This window comes from Rhipicephalus sanguineus, chromosome 11 (genome assembly GCF_013339695.2).
Source record: "Rhipicephalus sanguineus isolate Rsan-2018 chromosome 11, BIME_Rsan_1.4, whole genome shotgun sequence".
Classification (NCBI taxonomy): domain Eukaryota; kingdom Metazoa; phylum Arthropoda; class Arachnida; order Ixodida; family Ixodidae; genus Rhipicephalus; species Rhipicephalus sanguineus.
Window position 1 is genome coordinate 81,761,766 of NC_051186.1, and position 23,013 is coordinate 81,784,778.

General features: G+C 43.6%; 1 protein-coding gene across 1 annotated transcript in view; it reads left to right on the forward strand.

Annotated features, from left to right (window-relative positions):
- Nucleotides 1–23,013, forward strand: part of LOC119374677 (1-phosphatidylinositol 4,5-bisphosphate phosphodiesterase) — a 137,677-nt gene that overhangs the window by 49,692 nt on the left and 64,972 nt on the right. Inside the window, exons 13-18 of the mRNA XM_049410976.1 lie at nucleotides 5,599–5,692; nucleotides 6,764–6,843; nucleotides 8,987–9,071; nucleotides 9,698–9,788; nucleotides 11,594–11,658; nucleotides 22,196–22,207. Coding sequence (XP_049266933.1) covers nucleotides 5,599–5,692; nucleotides 6,764–6,843; nucleotides 8,987–9,071; nucleotides 9,698–9,788; nucleotides 11,594–11,658; nucleotides 22,196–22,207 — 427 coding nt within the window. The remainder of the gene's footprint in view (nucleotides 1–5,598; nucleotides 5,693–6,763; nucleotides 6,844–8,986; nucleotides 9,072–9,697; nucleotides 9,789–11,593; nucleotides 11,659–22,195; nucleotides 22,208–23,013) is intronic.

Below are 23,013 nucleotides of genomic sequence, written 5' to 3' on the forward strand. Positions count from 1 at the left end.
CTGACCATAGAAAATACTAATACAAAAGAAGTCTTTTCATGACAAATAATTTTTTCTCGAAACTCTGTATTTACATTACTGTAAGTGGACTTGAATGTACAACGGCCCTCCGAAATCAGACATTAAAAAAAAAGCCACAAGCACACTCTTTTATTTATGCTTATTTATCTTTATTTATTTGTCGTCGCTAGACTGACTACGCATGCTCGCTTGTCATCATCAAGCCAGCTCGCCTCATGAACTTCCAGGTCCTGCTGGCCTTGAATTTCATCCTCAGCAATCTTGTTTCTGCACAGGCCTCTTGCATGTACATTCCGCTTGTCACTAGCAGAGACCAACCACATAGTTAGTTCATGTGTGCCACGAGGCCTGGAAAGTGTCGAGACTTCATCCCGCAAAGACCCCTTATTGTCACATGCAGAACCTTAGTCACCCTGCAGTCGCAGCTGCCGCACCACCTACTGAGACACAAACCAGGCTACTGAGACATTGCGTACATCTTTTGTTTGTGTGGTTTCTAATTTTGTGTGCTTGGTGCCACGACGCCACCTCCTGTGGCGCCCACAACTGTCGGCGGGAATGATCGCACATGCGGTGACGCTCTTGTGTGGTGTGTACGGAGACGACAGCACTGTAGCCCAAATGCAAACAAATCTGCTCTCCTCCACAAGCGTAGCATGAGGCAGGTCATATTAGAGGTCTTTTTAACCCTCTCTAAGCCAAATAAACTTCATTGTCTTGGCTTAACTTTTTCAGACTGTTTGGTTTTTCGGACTATTTTTGACCTCCACCAGGTATAGAGGATCTGTCAGCGACTGTAGTCACCGGAGGATTTAGTTTTGCACTGAAAGTGCTACAAGAATGTTCAAGAAATTTCGTACCATGACAAAAACTAATTGCAACAACGTAGAGAAAAAACAATATTGTTAAACCTGACATTCGGTGATCATGTTTTTATACTGCGCCAGCGAGGTTCTCTTCACAGCAGCTGTACTTCATGTGTAAAGTGAAGCTATCACGCTGATCTTTTACCACATTTCGCCGCAGCAGCTTGTCATCAAAGCCTTGCGTGTTGCTTGGAGTGATGTAACGCTGACGCTATCATGTTCTCCAAACCGAACCACTTGCGCTCCACTCTGTCCTATGAACACACAACACCAAAAACTGTTGCAGTTCACAAAAACATAACAGTTGTGGTCTCAAATCACATGAAAGCAAAGTGACAGCGCGATAATATTGTGCTTCCATTTATGGTGGCCACATTTGTGGTCTTACAACATCGCGCGCTGTATTATGAATCGAGCAAATGCCATAATGGCATCAGTCACCTCAAGTGATAGGCAATGTCACTACCAATATAGATAGGATAGTTAAAGTAGCTGTGGCGTTTTACAGAGATCTGTAAAATAGCCTGGACAACCAGGATGATAATATAATAAGCAGTAGTAGCCCAGAGGAGGTGGACATCCCACCAGTAATGACTGGGGAAGTAAAGAAAGCCTTCGAGGGAATACAGAGAGGCAAAGCTGCTGGTGAGGACCAGGTAAAATCAGATCTGTTGAAAGACAGTGGACAGACAGATTGTGCTAGAAAAACTGGCCACCCTGTATACGAAGTGTCACTTGACGGTGAGGGCACCAGAATTTTGTAAGAATGCTAACATCATCTTAATCAAAAGGGGACTTCAAGGACTTGACAAATTACAGGCAGATCAGCTTACTGTCTGTTGTCTACAAGCGATTTACAAAGATAACAGCTAATAGAATTAAGACCACCTTACAATTCAGTCAACCAAAGGACCAAGCTGGATTTTGTACAGGCTACTCGACAATAGACCTGATTCACACTATCAGTCAGGTGGTAGAGAAATGCGTGGAATATAACCAGACCCTATATATAGCCTATATATAACCTTCATAGATTACGAGAAGGCATTTGATTCAGTCAAAATCTCAGCAATCATGCAAGCACTGCGAAATCAGGGCCTCGACAAACCATATGTAAACATACTGGAAGAAACCTACAGCGGCGCCACAGCCACCACAGTCCTCCATAAAGAAAGCGACAAAATCCCGATAAAGAAGGGTGTAAGGCAGGGAAACGATCTCCCCAATGCTACTCACCGCGTGCTTACAGGAGGTTTTCAGGGCCCTAGATAGGGAAGAGTTAGGGATGCGAGTTAATAGAGAGTACCTTAGTAACCTGCAATTTGCTGATGACATTGCATTCATGAGTAACTCAGGTGACGAAATGCAACTCATGGTTACTGAATTGGACAAGGAAAGCAGAACGATAGGGCTGAAAATTAATATGCAGAAAACTAAAGTAATGTGCAACAGTCTTGGAAGAGAACAGTACTTTGTGGTAGGTAGCGAAGCACTGGAAGTGGTAAAGGAATATGTCTTAGGACAGGTAGTGACCGCGGAGCTGAATCACGAGCCTGAAGTAACTAAATAAATAGGCACTGACTACGGTGATGGGGCCCACCGGCGCAGTACCGTTGTAAAAGTGATGGGGCCCGTCACCGTAGTGCAATTTGTAATAGTGACGGGGCCCGTCATAATAGCGACGCACTTATAGTGACGGACCCCGCCATCGTAAAGCGGTGACTACGGTGACGGGGCCCGTCAGCACAGTACCGTCGTAAAAGTGACGGGGCCCCTTTACCGTAGATTTTTGGTCGTTTTAGACGCCCTCGTCGTGTGGCGTTCGTGGCGTAGTTGGTTGGCGCCATAGAGTTTCATACAATAACCTAGAGAGGAAACTGGCGCTGCGATCGTTTAACCACCATGGGAATGATGGGAAGTACAGGCTTCGGATTGGATTGCATTAGCTAGTGAATTGTGTACGGATCTTTTTCTACGGTTTCAGTTTCGTTCTTCGCGAGGCGTGGGCAGTGTGGTGCGTTGCAAAGCACTCAAGCAGTGCCTTTGTTACTCAAAGAGGCTCAAGACCGCTAGGTTTGTTAGTTTGCTGCCCCGTTGCAGCTTTACAGGTTGTATTTGACAGCTTTAGCAAAGTGTCGTGCACTCACCGCAGTGCATAGATGTAGCGTCCCATGCCAGTGCAGGAAATTGCATAGAGTTCATGTTATGTGATAAGTGCTACTTGTCAAAACTCTTTGAAATCGACTGCAAAATGACGGCGATGCTAAGTAGACACACCGTCGCGCTCCTCTGACTCGGCTTCACAACAAAACGAGAGATGCGTTGGGGACAGGCCACTTGGACAGACGCATCTGTCATCGCAGCAGATGGTTCTCACTCGATACGGTACTGTTATTTCCCTAAATAGATAATGCGTGCTTTTGAGGGAAAGACAAGCGCGTTTATTTAAGTGTTGTAAAGAAAATAATTCATTATATTGTGATGCTAAATCTAGAACACAATTGCAGAGCAATGCATACCCTGGTGGTTGAATTTTTCCAGGTTTCAGTTCCATCTTACGGTCACGCAAACTTTTTGCAATAAGTTTTACGTACAAAAGAATGAAGCAAGTTTTGATTGGAATTAAGTTCATATCACTTTGTTTTACACTCAGCAAGCAAGCGTCGCAAATCTCAAGAACCTAATCCAGCCGAAGCAAATCCGAAGCCTGTACTTCCCATCATTCCCATGGTGGTTGAAGCACCGCTCAAGGAGCCCGCGTAGACACTAGCGCCAGATTCCCCTCTAGGTATTATTGTAAGAAACTCTATGGTTTTACGCGACGCTTTTTTTAATACCGGAGAGACTAAAATGCTCTACTGACTTCTGTAACCATGCCTGTAACCATAAAGGGGGGGGGGGAGGAATCGCACGACGACCTGCAGCCCTAACACTCCATGGAGAGCGCGCAAACAAACTACGCCACGAATGCCGGTAAAGGGGCCCCGTCACTTCTATGATAGTACTGCGCTGACGGGCCCCGTCACCCTGCTTTACAATGACGGGGCCAGTCACTATAAGTACGTCGCTATTATGACGGGCCCCGTCACTATTACAAATTGCACTACGGTGACGGGCCCCGTCACTTTTACGACGGTACTGCGCTGATGGGCCCCGTCACCGTAGTCAGTGCCAAAAAAATAGTAATGGGGTGGAGCACATTCGGCAAGCATTATCAAGTCATGAATAGTAGTTTACCCCTATCCCTCAAGAGGAAGGTATACAACAGCTGCATCTTACCGGTACTCAACTACGGAGCAGAGACCTGGAGGCTTACAAAGAGGGTTCAACTTAAATTGAAGACGACTGTGGGTTCAGGCTGAGCAAGTCTCATGGCCGCTTTGGACATCACCTTGTGTCATCTTGTGAATGCGCTCGGCCTGCAAAGGCAAAGAGCACTGCGTGATAAGGCACACAGTGTTGTTCTCTAGGCAACGAACACTTCGGCAGCACCTAGCACAACGCCCAGTCCTGCGAACGTGGGGAAGCAAAAAGGTTCACGCGCCAGGGTAAAACACACGGCTCCCCATGTCACGCCACTAAGGGAATAGTCCCTAGTAAGGGTATACTCTATACCCTGTACTCTGGTGATGACCAGTGGGCCTAGCATTTCGCAAGAGTTAGGGCAAATTGCCAGCGTGGGCTTCCAATGAGTCTGGCTCGGCATAGACTCCCGTTAAGCAGAACCTGAAGGAACCAGGAAAATATGTTCCATTTAACAGGAGTTCTGTTTATTGATAGATGAACAGGGTTGTAGAATTCAAGTATGAAACCAATCATGTTTGAGGCAGTTGTTCCATTTAAACAGCAATTCCATTTTGGAGGATTCTGTTTACTGAGAATCTACTGTACAACCACGCATGAGCACTAATAAAGCACTGCTCTTCAACTTAGTCTATGGAACAGGATTCAACATGAGGTATGTGCTCGTAGGTGCAAGGTACCTACCCTAGGAGAACGCGTACCTTGCACGTACTGTGCACATTCTTTTTCATGCCATGGCAGCAAACAACAACCACTTGAAACATATTGCTTGGGGTGTCACGTGCTTTTTTTCTGTAGTGCTTTCATTTTTTGGACATGCTACATACAGCAGTGCACGTTCGGGAGCGGAGAAGTTGTGGCGGTTGCTTGCCCATTCTTTGTGTCTTGAAAGGCCACTGGGCCCGCTTTTTCATGTGTCACCAAGTACTGAATCCTGACAGTGCAGTGACAGTGTAGCGACCTAAGTTTCATGAGCTAAGTTTCGTGGTCATTATCACTTTTCTTATGTCCTAAGGTATTGTGTGCTTCCTAAGGCATCTGATTTATGTATTTATTTATTAAATTATCTTTGCTTTCTTCTATTGATGTGTTTGTTGAACTGCTTATTCCTATAATTTCTTACTCATGAAGGGCCACAGTATAGATGGCACTTTCATTGCGAATGACTCAGTGTCAAACTATCATTCAAGGCTAAACTGTCCTCACTGTTATGTGGCGTCTGATTTGAATTCGTGAAAGCTGGAAGAAGGACTGTGGTGAAGATGCATGCATTAGTTAGTTGTATGTATATAAGAAAAGGGTGTTATGGGCAGCACACGTTGCACATTGATCACTTCAGCACTGGGTTGTATGAGCCTTGCTGCAGCAGAGTGTGCTCTACGGTGGTCAACCACTTTCCATTATGCAGGTGTGTGGAGCTTGACTGTTGGGATGGCAAAGGAGAGGACGAGGAGCCCATCATCACTCATGGCAAGGCCATGTGTACAGACATCCTCTTCAAGGTGTGTAACTTGGCAGTGAAAACAGTTCTCTCGAAATGCTTGTCAATACATTTTCTTTAACGTCATTTTTTCGGCTCAGAGTAATGCCAGTGCGAATAATAATTATTACCAGGTTATTTCCAAGTGAACAGTTTGGAGGTAGTTGTGGTACCCTTGGCATAAGACCATGGCACAAGTGTCAAATGCGGACAAATTCTCAAAAAAGAAGTACTTAGATTTAGGTGCACGTTGAAAAACCCCAGGTGGTCGAAATTTCCAGAGCCCTCCACTACGGCATCCCTTATAATCATATTGTGGTTTTGGGACGTTAAACCCCAATAATTATTATTATTATAAAAAAATTCAGCAGATCCCACGCGTTGTGGGAAGCGGTTTCATGCGAAGCAGTCAGCGAGTACTTCTGTGCTGTATTTTATGGCTTTCTTTGAGGCAAGCGTGATGAGGTGAATCGACATTTTTTTGCAAGTTTAGAGAAAGAGAGAGGGAAATGTTTTAATGAAAAGCCGGAGATGTTAGTCTAGCTATTCGCCTGACATGCTACTCCAGGTGCTGGGTGATGATTATGATATATACACTGATAACCACATAACACATACAACCACACACACACACACATAGACTGCACTGTTTACAAAGTTTCGTTCAGGCTTGGTGTAGTAGCTGTGTGCACCCCTGCTAATAACAATATGCACTAAAAAGTTACAGACATAACTGATGTACTGCTCCAAGTGATCACAAATGCAACTTTGTCTGCTCCAAACCTGCTCAAAAACAATTTTTTTTTCAGTTTCAAACCTGCTCCCAAACACAATTCCTTACGGGCTCCAAATCTGCTCCAAAACACATTTTTTTCTGCTGCAAAAATTGCTCCACATCCTAAACTGGCTGGACCACCACTGGTTTCACAAGATCAACTTACTTCTTTTTCTGTTGATCATGGAGAATTTTCTTACATTTTGTCTGCTTTTGAGACAGCAAAAGCAGTGGACACGTTGGCGCCCTGTTGTGTGTCAATTGTTGACACACCCTGACACAGGATGATCACAAGAATGTTGTCTCCCTCTGTTGCAGGATGTCATTTATGCCATCAGGGACTGTGCATTTGTCACTTCTGATTATCCTGTGATTCTTTCATTTGAAAATCACTGCTGGTAAGTGTGCTGCCTTGTGTAGCATGTTGTATTCCCTCACAAAGCAGCTTCGCCCATGGAGACACCACTCGTGCATGTTAGCTATCAGGTTTATAGTGCAGAATTTACGTGACAGACAAAGAGAATTCAAACGTGTAAGCACTAACTTCCAACTAACATCACAGTCAGAATATAAGCACTAAACAAAAAACATTCAGTTGAAAGTTAGCGCTCGTCCCGTGGTGCCTCTCTTGTCCGTGTCTGCTAGCACTACGATACCTTTTGATGCATTTAACCAACTAGCCCAAAATTATGCGTGGCTCTAACTGGCGTAGCAACATAGAGGCCAATGTACAACGGAGCTGAGGGGAAGCCTCAGCGATCAAATGCGAAGTGATGAAAAGCTAGGCGAACACGGGCATAGTTGAACACTGAAGGAGCCTCCTCGCCATTCATCCACCTTCAGGTCTCCAACCTCGAACTCGCCTCCCTCTTCCACTTGCCTCCGCTATGCTATGCTTTAACCTCTCTTGCTATACTGCTTTATACATGGCTATGCTATGCTTTACCCTCTGCCCTCTTCCTCACCCTCTTGCGAACATCAACAGACCCATTTAAGCTCGGCTTTGACAGCTTCGCTGTGAAATATTCTGAGTTCTGATATTAAACATGGTTGGAAGTTAGCACTTGTACATTTCATGTCTCTTTGTCTGTCATGCAAATGCTGTGCTATAAATCTTATAGCTATATATTACCTATTAGCTCGAATCAGTGCCTTGCTCATGCATGTTAAATGCGAGATAATCAGACTAATCGTCATTTTAGTACTGCGCTTCTTGTTATTTGATCTGGTGCATAATGCTGCTCATGCATATTGCGTAGTGAAAGTACTACAGATGTTCACTATTTGTGCTGCCCCCCCCCCCCCCCGAATACAATGCCTCGTCTAAGGCATCTAAGGTATTTTTAAATAAATATACAAATAAATAAATTCAAATTTGACAGGAATGTAAGAAAAGTTTCATTTTGTGATGGAAGGACAGAGCACCAGTAAAAAAGTGCTTGGTCATTGAGCAATGAAACGGGTCACCTGCATTTTCTATTTCCCGAGAATCGAGTGTTCTCTTCTTGTCTACTTAGATGCGAAAAACGTGGAGATGTGCATCACTCTGTGCCTCTATGACCAGAATAGCTCATTCCTTCCTGCTCTGCTAGATGCAGCAGCAGATTGTACCGTGCTGTGCCCCGTGCTATTGCTCCAAAAGTATTTGCGGGTGAAAAGCGTTCGCTCCAAAAGGTTTGCGAGTCAACCACAGCTTTGGTGAACCTAGTCAAGCATCCGCTGCTGTGGTGGGATGTGGAGAATTGCCACTGCAGGGTATCCACCAATGAAATAGGTGCAAGTACCGTTCTGGCGTGATGTCAGGTAGAACGAACTTCCTAGTTACTTTGGAGGGCATACATACTTTGGAAAATTGATTGCATGGGGTCACCAGACCTAAGATATAAATGGGTGACTTCCTCTTTTTCTTTCCTTACTTTTGCATGGTTTACACGAGTTCATTTCATTTTATCCAGTAAATTTGCAGTCGCTTCCCCCCCCCCTCGCTTTTTATGCCTTGGGGAAAGAAGTGAGAAAAGAAGTGTTTTAAGGCGAAATCCTTAAATGCCTCATCAAACGCGAAATTTGACCGTTGTCGTCCGGCAGCATCGGGGTCGAGTGATGCAAAAAATCATCATCACGTGATGACGTCATCATAGGACGTCACGATGACGTCACAGATCACCAAAATTCATGATGCCATAACGTCATTATGACGTCACCGTGACATCACGTGACATAATGTCACATGATGACGTCATCATGACATCGTAGCTTGGTCAAAGGTGGTCCGATCACAGAGGCAGTCCAAAACCAGGGGAGGTGCCTCCAGTCTTGGAGGCAGTGCAAAACCACGTTGGGTGTCGAAAGCTTTCGAAGGGTAACTCTAGCGGTAACTAATGCGCTGATTACCATGGTGAACATTTGAGGATTTAATGCTGGGATTGTTACTACTGTTGCCTGCAATTATCAGCTGTGTGTTTAGCCTTGGTGCTCTACAAACTACTTCACACTTTGTTTAATGCCAAGGCTAAATGGCTTTTACTTGTTTACTTTGCCTAGCAAAAAGCAGCAGTACAAACTTGCCAAGTACTGCCTGGACATTTTTGGTGACCTTCTGCTTACTGAACCACTGCCAAATTATCCGGTACGTTAATCTCTTGATCTTTTCTGTAGGGTACATTGCATGCAGCTTCTTCACTTTACAGCCTTTAGGCAGTCTGCTGGCTTCCTCATAGTAGCCAGCAAGACACGCTCACGCATATTTTTTTAGTTTGTGAGTCTCCACCTTGCATTTATCGCACATCAAAAGACATTGCTCCACAAAACTTTGGAAAGACTACTTTAGTGCCAGAATAAATTGAGTGCAGTGTATAGAAGAGAGCTATGTGTAAGAGGGAAAAAGGAATTGAATTCTATTTTCCTTCAATGGACAACTTTCAACTGGCATTGATGTTTCAAAATGCAAAGACCCCTGAAATTTGTCATGCACATGGGTTGTCAAAGGTTCACGTGCTAGTTTACAGTTTTCAGTGGGAACTTGTTGAGCAACGAAAAATGCTCTTGCATGAAAATGTGACTGTGACTTGAGGACTGTTGATGAGGCAGTTTATTTTTTTTGCGCGAATAACATTATTGATGGGTAAAATTATCTAGTCGCAAAATAGCTTGTGTAAACAGACCCTGGAAAAGGGAGAAAGGTCTTGGCAGGAGTGCGGGTTTCTTTGGGCAGTGTGAAAGTTGTGTTTTAGTGCCGAGCCTTGATGCGTGCAGCTGGAGCCAGGTGCACCGCTCCCAACTCCCAACGACCTCAAGAGAAAGATTCTCATCAAGAACAAGCGACTTAAGCCAGAGGACGAAAAGCGTGAGTGTGCTTTGTCTTCAATGGGATGGCGATAGATAAAATGAAATTTCTCCTCTCTAGAAAACTTATTGTGCTCCTGTGGCTAGATATAGCTTTAGTATAGTTGCACTTTTTGTAAAAAAGTCAGCGCAAACAAGACAGAACACAAGATTAAAAGGATACAGTACGAGCGCTGTCTAACAACTTTGCATTTTTGTTCACTTGGCAGTCAGCTCAGTATTGCTGTTGCACATTCTGTGTCCCTGTCCATCAATCATGATTCCTTCGAAAGCGCAATGATAGAGCAGCGAATTCAAAATGCCAGGATAAAAGGGACAAAAGTAACATTTTGCGTTATTGCCTTCTACATCCTCGCAAACACTTTAACGAAGAAAAATGTTATAGTTCTTCACTGCGGTCTCTACTTGATATACCTAATGGGAGTCACAGCAGCTTCAAAACTTATGGTCTTTTGTAGGCACGAACTTTCTGCATGTACAAACAGGGTCAAAAGTCCATGTGACGTAGGGTGACGCAAGAAGTGCAACATTTTCCGAGTCTGCAAATCCGACCGAGACCCCCAGTTTGCTATGTTTACCAAAATTATTTAAATACTTTTCATTACTGCGAGTGTAAGTTTTGATTATGCTTGTACACTTGTTTGAAATCTTGCTCTGTTCAAGGTTTGTCAGCATAAAAGAATACGTCCCTATGAGCCTTGTTATGGGTGTTGTCCGGAGTGAATGATTTGAAAAGTATTTTCATCAAAGTTAATATTTTGTTGCAATAAGAACTAAGAGCAAGCAGAAAGTCGTAGGTAATCTTCACATCCATTTTTTTTTTAAATTCACAGGCCTAAGAAAATGGGCAGTAGATGCCGAATCAATGTTGCTTTTGTGGCTGCCAAAAAGCTAGGGAAATTATGTACCACCACCTGTTTCCTAATGCAAATTTTTCAAGCTGATTGAAACATTTCCCTGCATCCAGCTAACCATCTGGTGTACTCTGTTTTCCACTTACCTCCCACTTTAAATGGCCTTTATTTACGCTCTGTTGAATAATCACCCTCAAATGACATGAGCCAAATAAGAAAGATTTACTTTATTCTTTTTAATGACTGATTGATTGGTTCATTCAACAGTCCATCGAAACCAATTTGTGTTTCTTAACAGTTTATATGGCATTACAGCATAGCATGATCACTATCTTCTATGTTGACAGAATGTAGAAGGAATAACAAGTAGTGTATTATTTATATCATTACCCTTTACATTGTGAAAGTAGTAATTAGCGCAAGTGTAAAGTGTTCCAGGCACGGCAATGTAGATAAACACAGGCACTGCCTGTCAATTAAAAAGGCCCAACATGTTCAAATTTGGAAGGCTGAAAAACCAATAACTAACTGTTTTTTTGACAGGTGCCATTTCAACTACAACTCGGCATCGGATGCAAAGATAAAAATACGTATTACCCTGAATTGTTCATAAAAGTGACCAAAGGCCACGTTTTGTGTACGAGTCACTGCGTGGGTTGAATGTTGAGCAGCACCGGGTACCGAAAAAAAAACGAGAACCTCGAAGAATTCTCATGACATCAGTGCGACAGCAGATGTGTCTTGTGGTAGAAAGCTTTTCCTGAAATCTTAGGTTGGCAAAAAAATGTGGAGCCCACTCAGACTCAGACTCGCGCCTCAATCTGAGTGTGAGTGATCGACTCGTGAGTGAGTTTGCAGACCTACACCTGAAATGCATGAGACGGTGTGTGTTAGCAGTGTGCAGTGCATGCTGTTGTCATGGTAATCACGTTATGTGATGGTGATGTTTCAGGGGAACTGGAGCTGTGGCGGAAAGGACAACTACAGAATGACGACGAGGAGGAAGAGAAGGAGGATGCCTCGGTCACCATCATCGCGCCCACCGAGGAAGGAGAGGGAGGTGAGCTCTGGGTGCCGAGATGAAGGCCTGTTGTCGCGTACCGCACTTCAGAAACGACTTGACCATTCTGCTTAACTGTTTGCATGCACCACCGTTGTTGAATAGTGTGGCATAAGACCTGGCTTTGATATTTGATATTTTATTATGTGAAACCTACCGGAATTTGACGACGCTTAAGCAAATAAATTAGTCTTGATGGTATTGTGACTGAAAAGTCATGCCAAGCACAGTACTATGATTTATTACACCACAGGAATGTTGGCGTTTAGTTAACTTGCACAAACAGAGAAGAGGCATTGTCAGTCACCTTAGCAGTTGTATAAAATTAGGAATAAAGATACATATAGTAATTACACATAGATGCATAGATGCACATGCATATAATTGGAAATAAAGATATAATAAAATTCACTGTGAATGAAATCTCGATAAGATAATATTTGTACGTCTTTTTTTACTTTCATGTTTGTACCATGTATTTTTACCTTAATATAACAAAGTATGTTTATCCGTAATTTTGACACAAAATAGTTTGCACTGCTGCCTTAAAGGCCAACTCCGGCGATTTTTTGGCCATGTCAAAGTAATGGTGCTTTTATATTCCTGAGACGCTCCTGTCACGGGTCCGATAGCAGAAACACTCGGCAAGTTGGAGAATAATTTTAAATAAGCAAAAAAAGCGCAACACCGAAACCGAAACCCAACCGAGCATACTGTCTTCGCGTGACGTATAAGTTGTTACAAAACCGGAAATCATGCAAGGCATGCCGGTCCCGCCAGCGCGTAGTATGAAAGCTGCGAAAGCGGTGAAGAGCAGACGCTCAGTTGAAAGGTGACTACGTCGGAAATCTTGTGTGTGACTGACCGTGTCACGTGCACAAGCTAAGCTGTCGGAAGATGACAGCTGCGATTCCGACGTATTTGGAGGCCAACTGTAATGGCCATTCCTCTTCGATGAAGTGGAACACACCTGTTTAGCTCTTTGCTTGCCTGGTTGCACATTCCACCGCCAGATGGCACCGCCTGTCCAGGCAGCTCAAGTATGTGGGGCCGTGATCGCGTAAAATGCTATCGCTGAGAAGTTCGCGGACTAACTAAAACTTCTTAATATTGCTATGGGAAGAGTGCATAAGTTTGGCAATAGCGGCGTTCAACATCGCGTTGGTACGGCAGAAGGAATTTAATATAAGCCAAGTATGAGCCACCTTTCGCACCATTAGGTTACGTTATAGGCCCGGTCACAGTGCACCCTATATATGCTACGGAAAGTGTTTCCGTGGTGTTCACGCATGTGCATTCTTTAGCCGGTGCGCAGGGGCGTAGCCAAGGGGGGGGGTTGGGGGGGTTCAACCCCCCCCCCCGAAATTTTTCAATTTTGCTTGGGTATATATACACGCACACATACAAACGCACGCACAAACATACATAATGTATGGTTGAACCCCCCCCCCCCCCCCGAAAAAATGTCTGGCTACGCCCCTGCCGGTGCGGTATTACCGTACTTTCCACGCGATAAACTGGCATTGCTAGCTAAAACACTCTAATATAGAGACGCAGGGTAATCGTTAGGTGCGAGTGTTTCGTGAATGACAACGGGGAATCGGGTGCAGCCCACAACGCAACACCACTTGCCACCCATCGCACGCATTACCACAAGGAACTGAAATTCACACGTCCAGCCAACGAAGCGCTCGCCAAACACTCGCGATTGTTGCCTTGCGGATAGCAGACGCTCTAGAGGCCCCTCGGTTCCGTCACTTCCGCTTAACAAAAATGACGTCACGCACCCATTGTTGCCAATAATTTTAGGAAGCAAGGTGGGGAGAGTCGGGGCAATCAATAAAATCCATTTGCAATGAATCTGCGTATGTCTCCAGCTTGTAATTTGGCATATATAACGGGAATGTGAAAAGGAATGTACCCAGCGAATTTTATTGAGATCCATGGACCTCGAAAAATCGCCGGAGTTGGCCTTTAAAGCAAGTGGGAGGCAATAAATCGAAACTACCGTCGGTGCCAGTCATCAGGTGGCCAAATTACGTGCAATAGTACGTAAATGCACCGTTCAAACCGTGTGTCGAGCTAAAGAGCCGAAGCATGTGACTTTCAAAATGTGGTGCCTGATCTCCAAGGCCATGAGATAGCGGGTGCAATGTTAATCAGAAACATTAGGGTGGACATTCATTGGCACATTGTGCAGCACCACCAAATATTTCACTTGTCACCCCCGAATTTCTTCATTTGGCCCACCCTCAAGTTTCTTTTAATTAGCCCACCACTAAGTCTTGGCCCACCCCCAACTTCGGCCCACCTCCAAACTTTCCATTCGGCCCACCCCAAATTTTTCATTTCGCCAACCCCCAAGTTCGGCCCACTTCTAAATTTTTCAGTTGGCTCGCCCCCAATTTTTTTTTACGGTTAGCGTACCTCCAATGCTCATCCCCAAATTGGACCACCCCCAAATTTGGCCCACTTTCAAGGTTTCCTGCTGGCCTACGCGCAAACTTGGCCCGCTTCTGAATTTTGCAATTGGGCCACCCTTTAATTTTCCAGTCGGTCCACTCCCACAAAAGGATCCCCCTGCATTTTCTATGGAGCCCTATGCATTCTTTTGCAAAACGTGTTGCATTACATTACAGACATGGTTTTGCTTCGATTTTGCTAGGGCTTGATTCAACAAAGAAGGCAATACAGTAAAAGCTTGTTAATTCAGCACTTGTTAATTTGGACAATTGGATAATCCAGGCGTGTACTGTGGTTCTGGCAAGCATATGCATTGTTTAATGGTATGAAACTGTCAATAATTCAGTCATATTTGGCCACAACCCAGTTAATGCGGACAATTTTTGAAGCGCGCTGTGTGTGAAGCCCACAAATGCGCGATTCAAAAAAGCAAAAATGGTGGTCCCAGACAACTGGAACTAGGTAGTGCAGTCCACATCGCCGTTGTCATCACCGCGAACCATGTGGTAACGAGTGGAAAGCCAGAATGCTTCATGCCTATTTGCATTTAGCACAACATGTGACACCATGTTGGCCGCAGGGCTTCAGGAAAGAATGTTCACCATTCACAATCACACTGTTGGCAGCCAAGGCTTCAGCGGCTGTGGCAAACTTGTTTCGTTTTCATTTTTACTCCGCGCAGGTACGTTCTAAGAAAAACCCATCTGGTTAAAATAAGAAAGAAATCGAAGTTTTTTTTTTTACTTGTTTATTTCCAGAGAAACTTTGTTAGTATGGTGCCTAGTTAGTTTCAGTAGTTCGGGTTGATAACAACATTGAACCCTACGGGTACCTTCCGAGGAGTGGAAATTTCTTCGTTAGATGAAGAACTTCATAAAATCGGATTTGATTAGATCAAGTTTTAACTGTACTTAGTAACGTGTTTCCACTCGTTTTGTGTTTATGGGTCGATAATCATTTTGAATTAAATTGCACTTTAGTTTGGCAGCTGCGAGCGAAAGCTTAATCATCAGATTATGATAGCGCGACACACTTGTCGTCGCAGCCATTGCAAGAGTGCATCTCGGACTGGCTTGCATACTGCATTTGACTCACCGGATTCTGTTCATTAGCGCCTTGGATGTCATGACAACTGACCATCACGATGCAACTCTCGGTTTAATCGCGACCAAGCAAGATGTCTTTGAAACCTTGAGCACCATGACTATGCACATCACGCGCCTACTGGTCGGAGTTGTGACTAGGCCTAGCCCCGCTAACGGGGCCAATGCGCGAGATGGACCGAACTTCGCAGGCAAGAATACCGCACCAGCAGATATGCTCAAGCGAAGAAGTGGCAATGTATTCTGTCGCAAGCAATGAAGCACATAGCCCACCGCCTCCTTGGAACCGTGGATGAGAGTTTTGAGCATCGGCAGCGGACCCCACGGCCAAGCCCTCCACGCGCCAACTGCTCGAAGCAGCGGCTAGCAATTTCGCGCGGCATACCAAAATGAGGCCAAGCTCACCGCACACTGATTTTTTGCCACCGCGGCTAGGCATTTCACGTATCGTCGCCGAATGCTGCCACCAAGCACATCGGGTGTCGGCTTCTCGCACCCCATGGCCGGGCACTTCACGGTCAAATAAAGCACTGTCAACGAGCACTGGTGATGTAATTTATGTGCACTTAGAGACGTGCTTTGTATCGCTGCTAGCTGTTATGAATCTTCTAAAACAATCAAAGCCTCGCAGATTGCCGTTTCTGCGACCAGGCGAATGATGACGCATGTCACATGAGAGGTTGACAAGTGAACCTGTATGAAGGAGGGGGACGGATTTTTATTATCTGCCCAACTCACGTTGAATAAATTGCCCAGAAATTTCTGTGCCTCTGATGTCTTGGCCATAACTGTATTGACAAAACTTTAAGAGACATTTTGTCAATACTATTTTTTTTTACATGTTGCTGAGCTTGTGGAGCAGATATCTTTGCAACAACTTTATGTGTTTTGATTGCATTTGTTTTGTAAGGTTCCTTGAATGCTACTTGAGGTCGTAACATGCTTACTTTTTAATTCTAATATTCTAAGAATTCTTAGTGTGGTTCCTTGTTAAAAGTGTAAGTGGGCTCTTTGCAGCTGCACTACAGAAAGCGTTAACCATAAATCTTAGTATTGCAGAAAAAATTATTTAAAGAATGTCACTTCCATGTACATTTGGCTATATATACAATGTTTAACAAATATTCTACCTTATTTTGTAAATTCTCTAGTTGTTCCACGAGGTTCAACACAGAAATATCTTTCCAGTAAAAAGCTTTTGAGACATTACATTGAAATTTTTACGGAAGCATCGGAGAGCCATTCTTAATCTTTGTGCCAAATTTAATCAACATCCATCAATAAACAAGAGAGTTGTCACCGAAAGCCACGTCCCCAACATGACTGAGCTCGCAGGACTGCTGGTGTGGCTCACTGTGCAAGTTTATTCATGGAGAATATCCTGCAGGTTCTTTGAACATTACCACAACCTGAGAGAGAGAGAGCTCACATGTGCCCCATATAAGTTTGTAGGAACTCAACCATGATTTGAAGGCCAGCCTTTGAACTTAGGATGTTGTAGGGGCCAGGAGCAGAAGTATTACTGGTTTCTGTTCATATATGCTGCATGTTTTCCATTTTCTAGCTGCCTTTGGTAACAATATGCCCAGCCTCATGATTGGCGGAAGCTTTCTCTGACAAAAAGTTTTGTCTTAGCACGTCTGTGTGAATATTGGTCCAGAACTAGTGACGTCTCCATAAAACAAGTTTACACACAGTGGTGATCTTCAGTGGTGAAACGTACTGCTGATCTCCTCCATAACCTCTGCAGTGCAAACTGTTGAAGAAGAAGCTGCGGAGGGGATGAAGGGCAATCTTTTATTGCTGATAACTGCATTTCACCTAAACAAATTTAAATAGATACTTTTTAATGTACAGTATTTATAAGATTGTGCTCTTCAATGACGAAAGCATTTTGCTACTGTAATAAAAGGTGTTCAGGTCCTCTTTCAGCGAGAAGCTACAGTGCATAGTGTCAGAAGGATGCAGTACGACTATGATTGTTCTTATGCAGGCAAAAAAAAAAAATTCTTCTATGTGTTTCTTCACATGAATTCATGTGGCAAAGTTTTCAGGATTATTTGGCAAACATTATTGTTTGAAGTGGCAAACCGCAAAGCAAGAAATAGTGATCTTTATACAAACATTGAGAGTGTCTACTCCGGAGAACGTGGTAGTTGATTCACATTTCTGTGTGTTCAGAGGATTTCTACGCTTAACGAGCCAATTAGAGCTTGGAAAGAATGTCCCCTTGTGTCGACTGCTGCCACTGCAGGTGTCAATGTTGTTGCCGCCGACTAACATCCCTTGTGGCCCACGTTTCAGAGGTGGAGCCGAGTTCGCCAACGCAGAAAAACAATCCCGGATCCAAAAGTGAGATTCTCATCCATGCTTCTCGCCCTGTCCGCTTCTCTCTCTCTTCTCCTCTTCCGCGCGCCCTGTCAGCCCAGCAAGTCTCTCTCTGCACTGCTTTCCGTGTCTCCGCGGCTGGATCTACGTACTGGCCGAGAATGTGGCCACTGCTTCTGCTATCCTCCTCTCACGCTTGTTGTCTCTGCACAAACTTCCTCTGCTGCTTACTCCTTCGTGGTACGGTGCCACTCTCTGCCGCACTTCCTTTGTCTCTTCTCTTCCAGAGTCTAGGCACAGTGGCCTTCGAAACTGCTTTCCTTCTATCCCCTGTCAGCATATTGCTTGCAACATTTCTTATTGTAACAGTTCAGCATTCTGTTGTTTTTACAAGTGTATTGCCACCGTGTGAACTATCAGTGCTGCTGTTAAGTCTTTTAGGCATTTGACGCTAGTTTTACCTACTCCCACACAGTTGTTGTAAATGTTGACTGCAGAGTTGTTTGTTTATAATTCAATGCACTTGTTTATTTATTCAAGCATAGTGAATACCATTATGGCATTGCCGAAGGGAGTATGACTGCATGTTCAAAATGGCTTTCTTGATTGACGTACTATGATCGAGGTTGCTGCCGATGGGGGCAATTTCGTTCACATCGTGTCTTCAGCATGAAACAGTCGACTTACATGTTAGTCTGGCGGAATAGTATTTGGAGGAAACTCATTTATTAACAGCTACCTTAAATTTTCTGCTCCAAGTTAAAGTGATATTCAGCCATAAAGCACTGGGTTTCTCCCCAGTCTACAGAGCGTAATTGATTCTAACTGAATTCACCGTCTTCAACTATGCGGAAAGCTAACTGAATTCACAGTCTTCAACTATGCGGAAAGCCACCACCAACTTATGTCTAACAATAAATGAGCTCCGTAAAAAACTTCCCCTTCTTTCGTTCATTGATAGCAAGGGCCTCGCCTCGGCAGACTTAATGCCTTAGGTTAGCCTGCGAGGGTTTATTGGTCAGCTGCCGCTTCGTGCAGAGATTACGAGTCACATGAGCTCTTCTGGCAAGAAATAGTGTTCCATACTCGCTGCCTTATTTGCGAGTGGGACTGGCTACCACTCCCAGGGAATACACATACAGAAATACCCCACGAAATGGATGGGATAGCACCTACTGCCATAGCTCATTTGGTAGAGCATTGGACGCGTAATTCGAAGGTTGTGGGTTCAGATCCAACCAGCGGAAAGGGTGCTTTTTCGTCCACATTGATTCATTTCAATTTACGTCGTTATTACTACACTACAGTTAAATACAACAATTATTGGCTCCTGTGCTTTCCCTGGCCTAATTGTCTGTTGGGTTCATGTGGTTGTGTCACCTAAATATACGCCAGAACTCTGCTGAAACCTGTTAGATCTTGTGCCAAAACCACTTGGTTTCTTTGCTACATAATGCATACTACCCTACAACCTCATTATAACAAAGTCGAAAATAACTTCGTTATATCCGAAAATTTGTTATAAACATGCAATCACGACACTGTATCTAATGACAGGACTATTCTTCATTTACTTGGTTATAACCGATAATTCGTTATATCCGTGTTCGTTATATCGAGGTTTGAGTGTAGTGAGAAGCCAGTTTGCGCTTTATGTCTGGACATGAGAATGATACTGGCTCATTTGTCATCACACATGAGCAGATAGTGCATTCTTCTGTGCCATGGAGCAGCTCTACATAGCCTGTCTGCAAAGCGAAACTGCAAAATCATAAAAAGGATGAGGAACATTTTTCTCTTTAGTTTGGAGCATTGCAAAACCGTGTAGCTTGAAGCAGCCTCAGTTGTTGGTTCTGTTTGTCTTAACAAGACAAGATTTCAGGGGAAGATGGAGGCTTGGCATGATAAGATGTCTAACAAGGAGTGTTGCTGGAACTGATGTTTCGACAAGGGCCTTTGTCACTACAGCTGCTGCTTTTCCTTAGCACTGTTTTTACATAGTCCCTGTTAACTCTTCCCCACCATTCTGGTGGAAAGAGAAGAATAAGCTTGTGTGCATTGGTCCTGCTCCCCCACTGATGGCAACGGTTGCAAACCAGCTCCTACCCAAAGCTGCACATACATGCACGCATGTAGCAATTAGGCCCACTCGGTAGATTCTGTGGTGAGCTAGCAGTATTGAATCGTGTAATATGGGGCTGCGAGGAGGACAAGCCTCACTTGAAGCAAGGGAGACAGCGCTGCTCTGTTCTAACCCAGAAACCCAACTACAGGTCATGGAATTAGCTGATAAGGTGGCCATCAAGCATTGCTTGATGACCATCCGGCTCCCCCGAAGAAAACATGTCTAATGGTTTGATGAAATGAAGTGTTTCCTGCATAGCAACCTATGAAAACACTGCTAGGATCAGTGCTTGCTGCCCTGATGACGACAAACCTCCATTGTCCAAAACATTGGCTCCAGCAATATTCCTTGTTTTATGGTTCCTCATCTGATGCATCTTCTAGCACAGCTTTAAGGCATCTGGTCCATGTCCTGTTGAGAGCGAGCACTTCTGGTTGCCTGCTTGACACTTCAGTGCTTACGAGTCGCTAATGAAAATTTTTGTTTACTTAGATGTGCTAAAATAGCTCCATAAAGCCTGCTTTCATTTGTTTTCTTCATATGCTTTAGTTTCGATATGTTCTGGAATTTACAATATCATTGCAACCAGCAGTCAGTCTTAAGCTTTTAAAACCGCTGTCAGTTTTTTTAATACTTACAATATTTGATTGAAAACACCTCTTAGCTTGTTTTTGGCCCGTGCAGCTTGATGAATGTATTGCACTTTGCTATTTGTTAAGCTGCAAACACACTTTGCTTTGACCACTCTTGACAATAGGTTCATTTTTGCGTTTGAGTTATAGACAGAAATAATGAAAGCATTATATTAGTGAGATACTTATTCTAACTTGGAAGAAAGTCCCCAGAGAATAATTTAAAACTTCATTGTATTGCTTTGTAAATGACTTTTCTCTTAATATGCTGCCGAGAAATATATGCAATGTTACGCACTGTACAAATTAGCTGTGCTGCTGCTTATTCAGTTCAGCTGTGCCATATGTTTTTTGCCTCTTACATTGTTTTTGTACAGAATGTCACATCAATGAGGGAGCTTCTGTAAAAACAGCTGTTCCAACTAGACCACTTCCACATATGCACTGAAGCACTGCAGCAGTATTTTGCAGTACAGTTTGTTTAATGCAGTAATATTATGCAGTGCACTTATTTGTTTAATTCAGGCTAATCCAAGGTAGTGTCAGCATAAATTCAAGCATGAACAGAACTAACTGCTCAGAATGCCAGTTTCACGTCATTGCACTGAAATGCAATGGGTGTTGTTTTTCTTTTTAGCCTGCTTCTAAGAATGGAGTAATACGAACTGTATATTTTGAAGTTTCAATTAGCCACTGTTAAGAATTATGGTTAACCTGGAAATGAAGCTACCCATAGGACCAGTTTTGGAATTGTTTGCTTTTTAATTTATTCCTTATGGCGAGGCTTAGCGCATGGAAAACTGGGCGCAGAGAAAAAGACTCGCCATGAATCTATAGCAGCTCGCCCAGAACACCACTTTACTTATCAGATTATGCTTTGCCCTGTTGAGCTCAAGGGTGTGACCACAGCTGCGGCACATGCATGGGGGCAAAATGTAAAAACACCCATCTACTTAGATTTATGTGCATGTTGAAGCACCCAAGGTGACCAAAATCAACCTGGATTCGCCCATTATGGTTTGCCTCGTAACGAAATTGTCACAACACAGCTGTACAAGACAAAAAGGCATAGCAAAAGAGGACAAAGCACAAAGAGGACTTGGGTCTTGCCTAGCTCAGTGTAAATATGATCCACAAGTGGTTTCACATGTCCGATTATTCTCAAATTGTGGTAAAACTAATAATCTTGTTCTAAATTTATGCTAATAGTACATGTCTACGGCACTGCCTGAATGAAAATTTTGATTTTCCCAGTATTAAAGAAGTGTTGGTACCATTTGCTGCTCATAGAACTAAACTGATATGTGCTATCTCCATGATGGCGCCATCTCTACGTAGTAGTTGTTCCATCCTTTCACATCACAATGCTGTTTCTTTCGTTAAGAAAATCACTACTTTGGAGTGACATTGCGGCTTGCTTGTGTTGCTTATAAAACCTTAGGAAAGGGTCAAGCACGGCATTCAAGCATGGTATTAAATGAAATGTTCTACGTCTGCAGGAATCTTGAGTGCAATGTGTCCTGAGAATTAGCTGAAAAGTTAATCTATTCTCAGCTCATTTATCGATGCACCATTAATTGCAAGCTTCGTGGGGGAGACAGTGGCCAAATAGTATGCCAGGGAGGTCAAGTCTCGTGTAGTTTAGCACGTAAAGTGTCGCGTTGCTAAGCTCGAGGGCGCGGGTTCAATTCCCAGCCACGGGGGCCACATATTGCTGGAGGCAATAGCTTAGGTTTAGGTGCGTGTTAAGGAACCCCAGGTCGTCACACTTACTCTGTGGTATGCCTCTTAATTATGTTGTGATTTTAGCATGTAAAACTTCAGCAATTATTATTATTTAAAGAATGCAATTCCTGTTTTATTGAGGGAGTGTCTTTATGAAGCTGTGTGGACCATCCTAGTTCTGTTGCAACTGGACTAATGTAGCATCACTGCCGTCTTTTCTTCTTTCTTTTGTGGTTTTATGCACCACTCAAAGCCTGTAGAATGTAGGGGTTTTGATGAGGATTTAAGCTTGGTGCACTGAACATAGGTGCCATCACTATGTGTACAAAGTAAAAGATACTGTCTCATCAGCAATTTTGATTTATAGTTAATGCAACAGACATCAAGAAAGGGAACAGAAAATAATCGAGTTTGTCTCAATTTATTTCAATAGCCTCATATATGGCACGGGACCAGTGCACCTCGTAGATTTTTCTTTGCGTTGAAACAGGCACTTTCTGTGAACAAACTGTGGTTGAAGTTGAAATCAAGAGTTTGACGGAAACACGTCTGGTCGGCATGAAACATGATGAAAGAAAGAAACCAACCAAATAAAAGATTAAAAGAAGAGACGTCTCAGCTTCCATGCAGACTGCGAACAAGACGTCTGTAACATCCTTCTTTTTTAACTTTCATTTGGTTTGCTTTCTTTCTTTCATCATGCATTTGAAGTTCTGCACCCATTCCATGGGTTTCTTTTTTTGTCTTCATCGTTGACACTGTTTATTGCAATATCGAGGGAGGGGCTGTGCAAGGTCTCCAGTGCCATTTGCTATATGCTCAGAAAAAATGTTAAAGTTATTAGACTGGGGAGGAGTAGGAGTAAACAACATTGGCGAATATTTCAACATCCTGCAGTTTGTAGATAACATTGACTGGTTTAGCGATGCTGGCAAT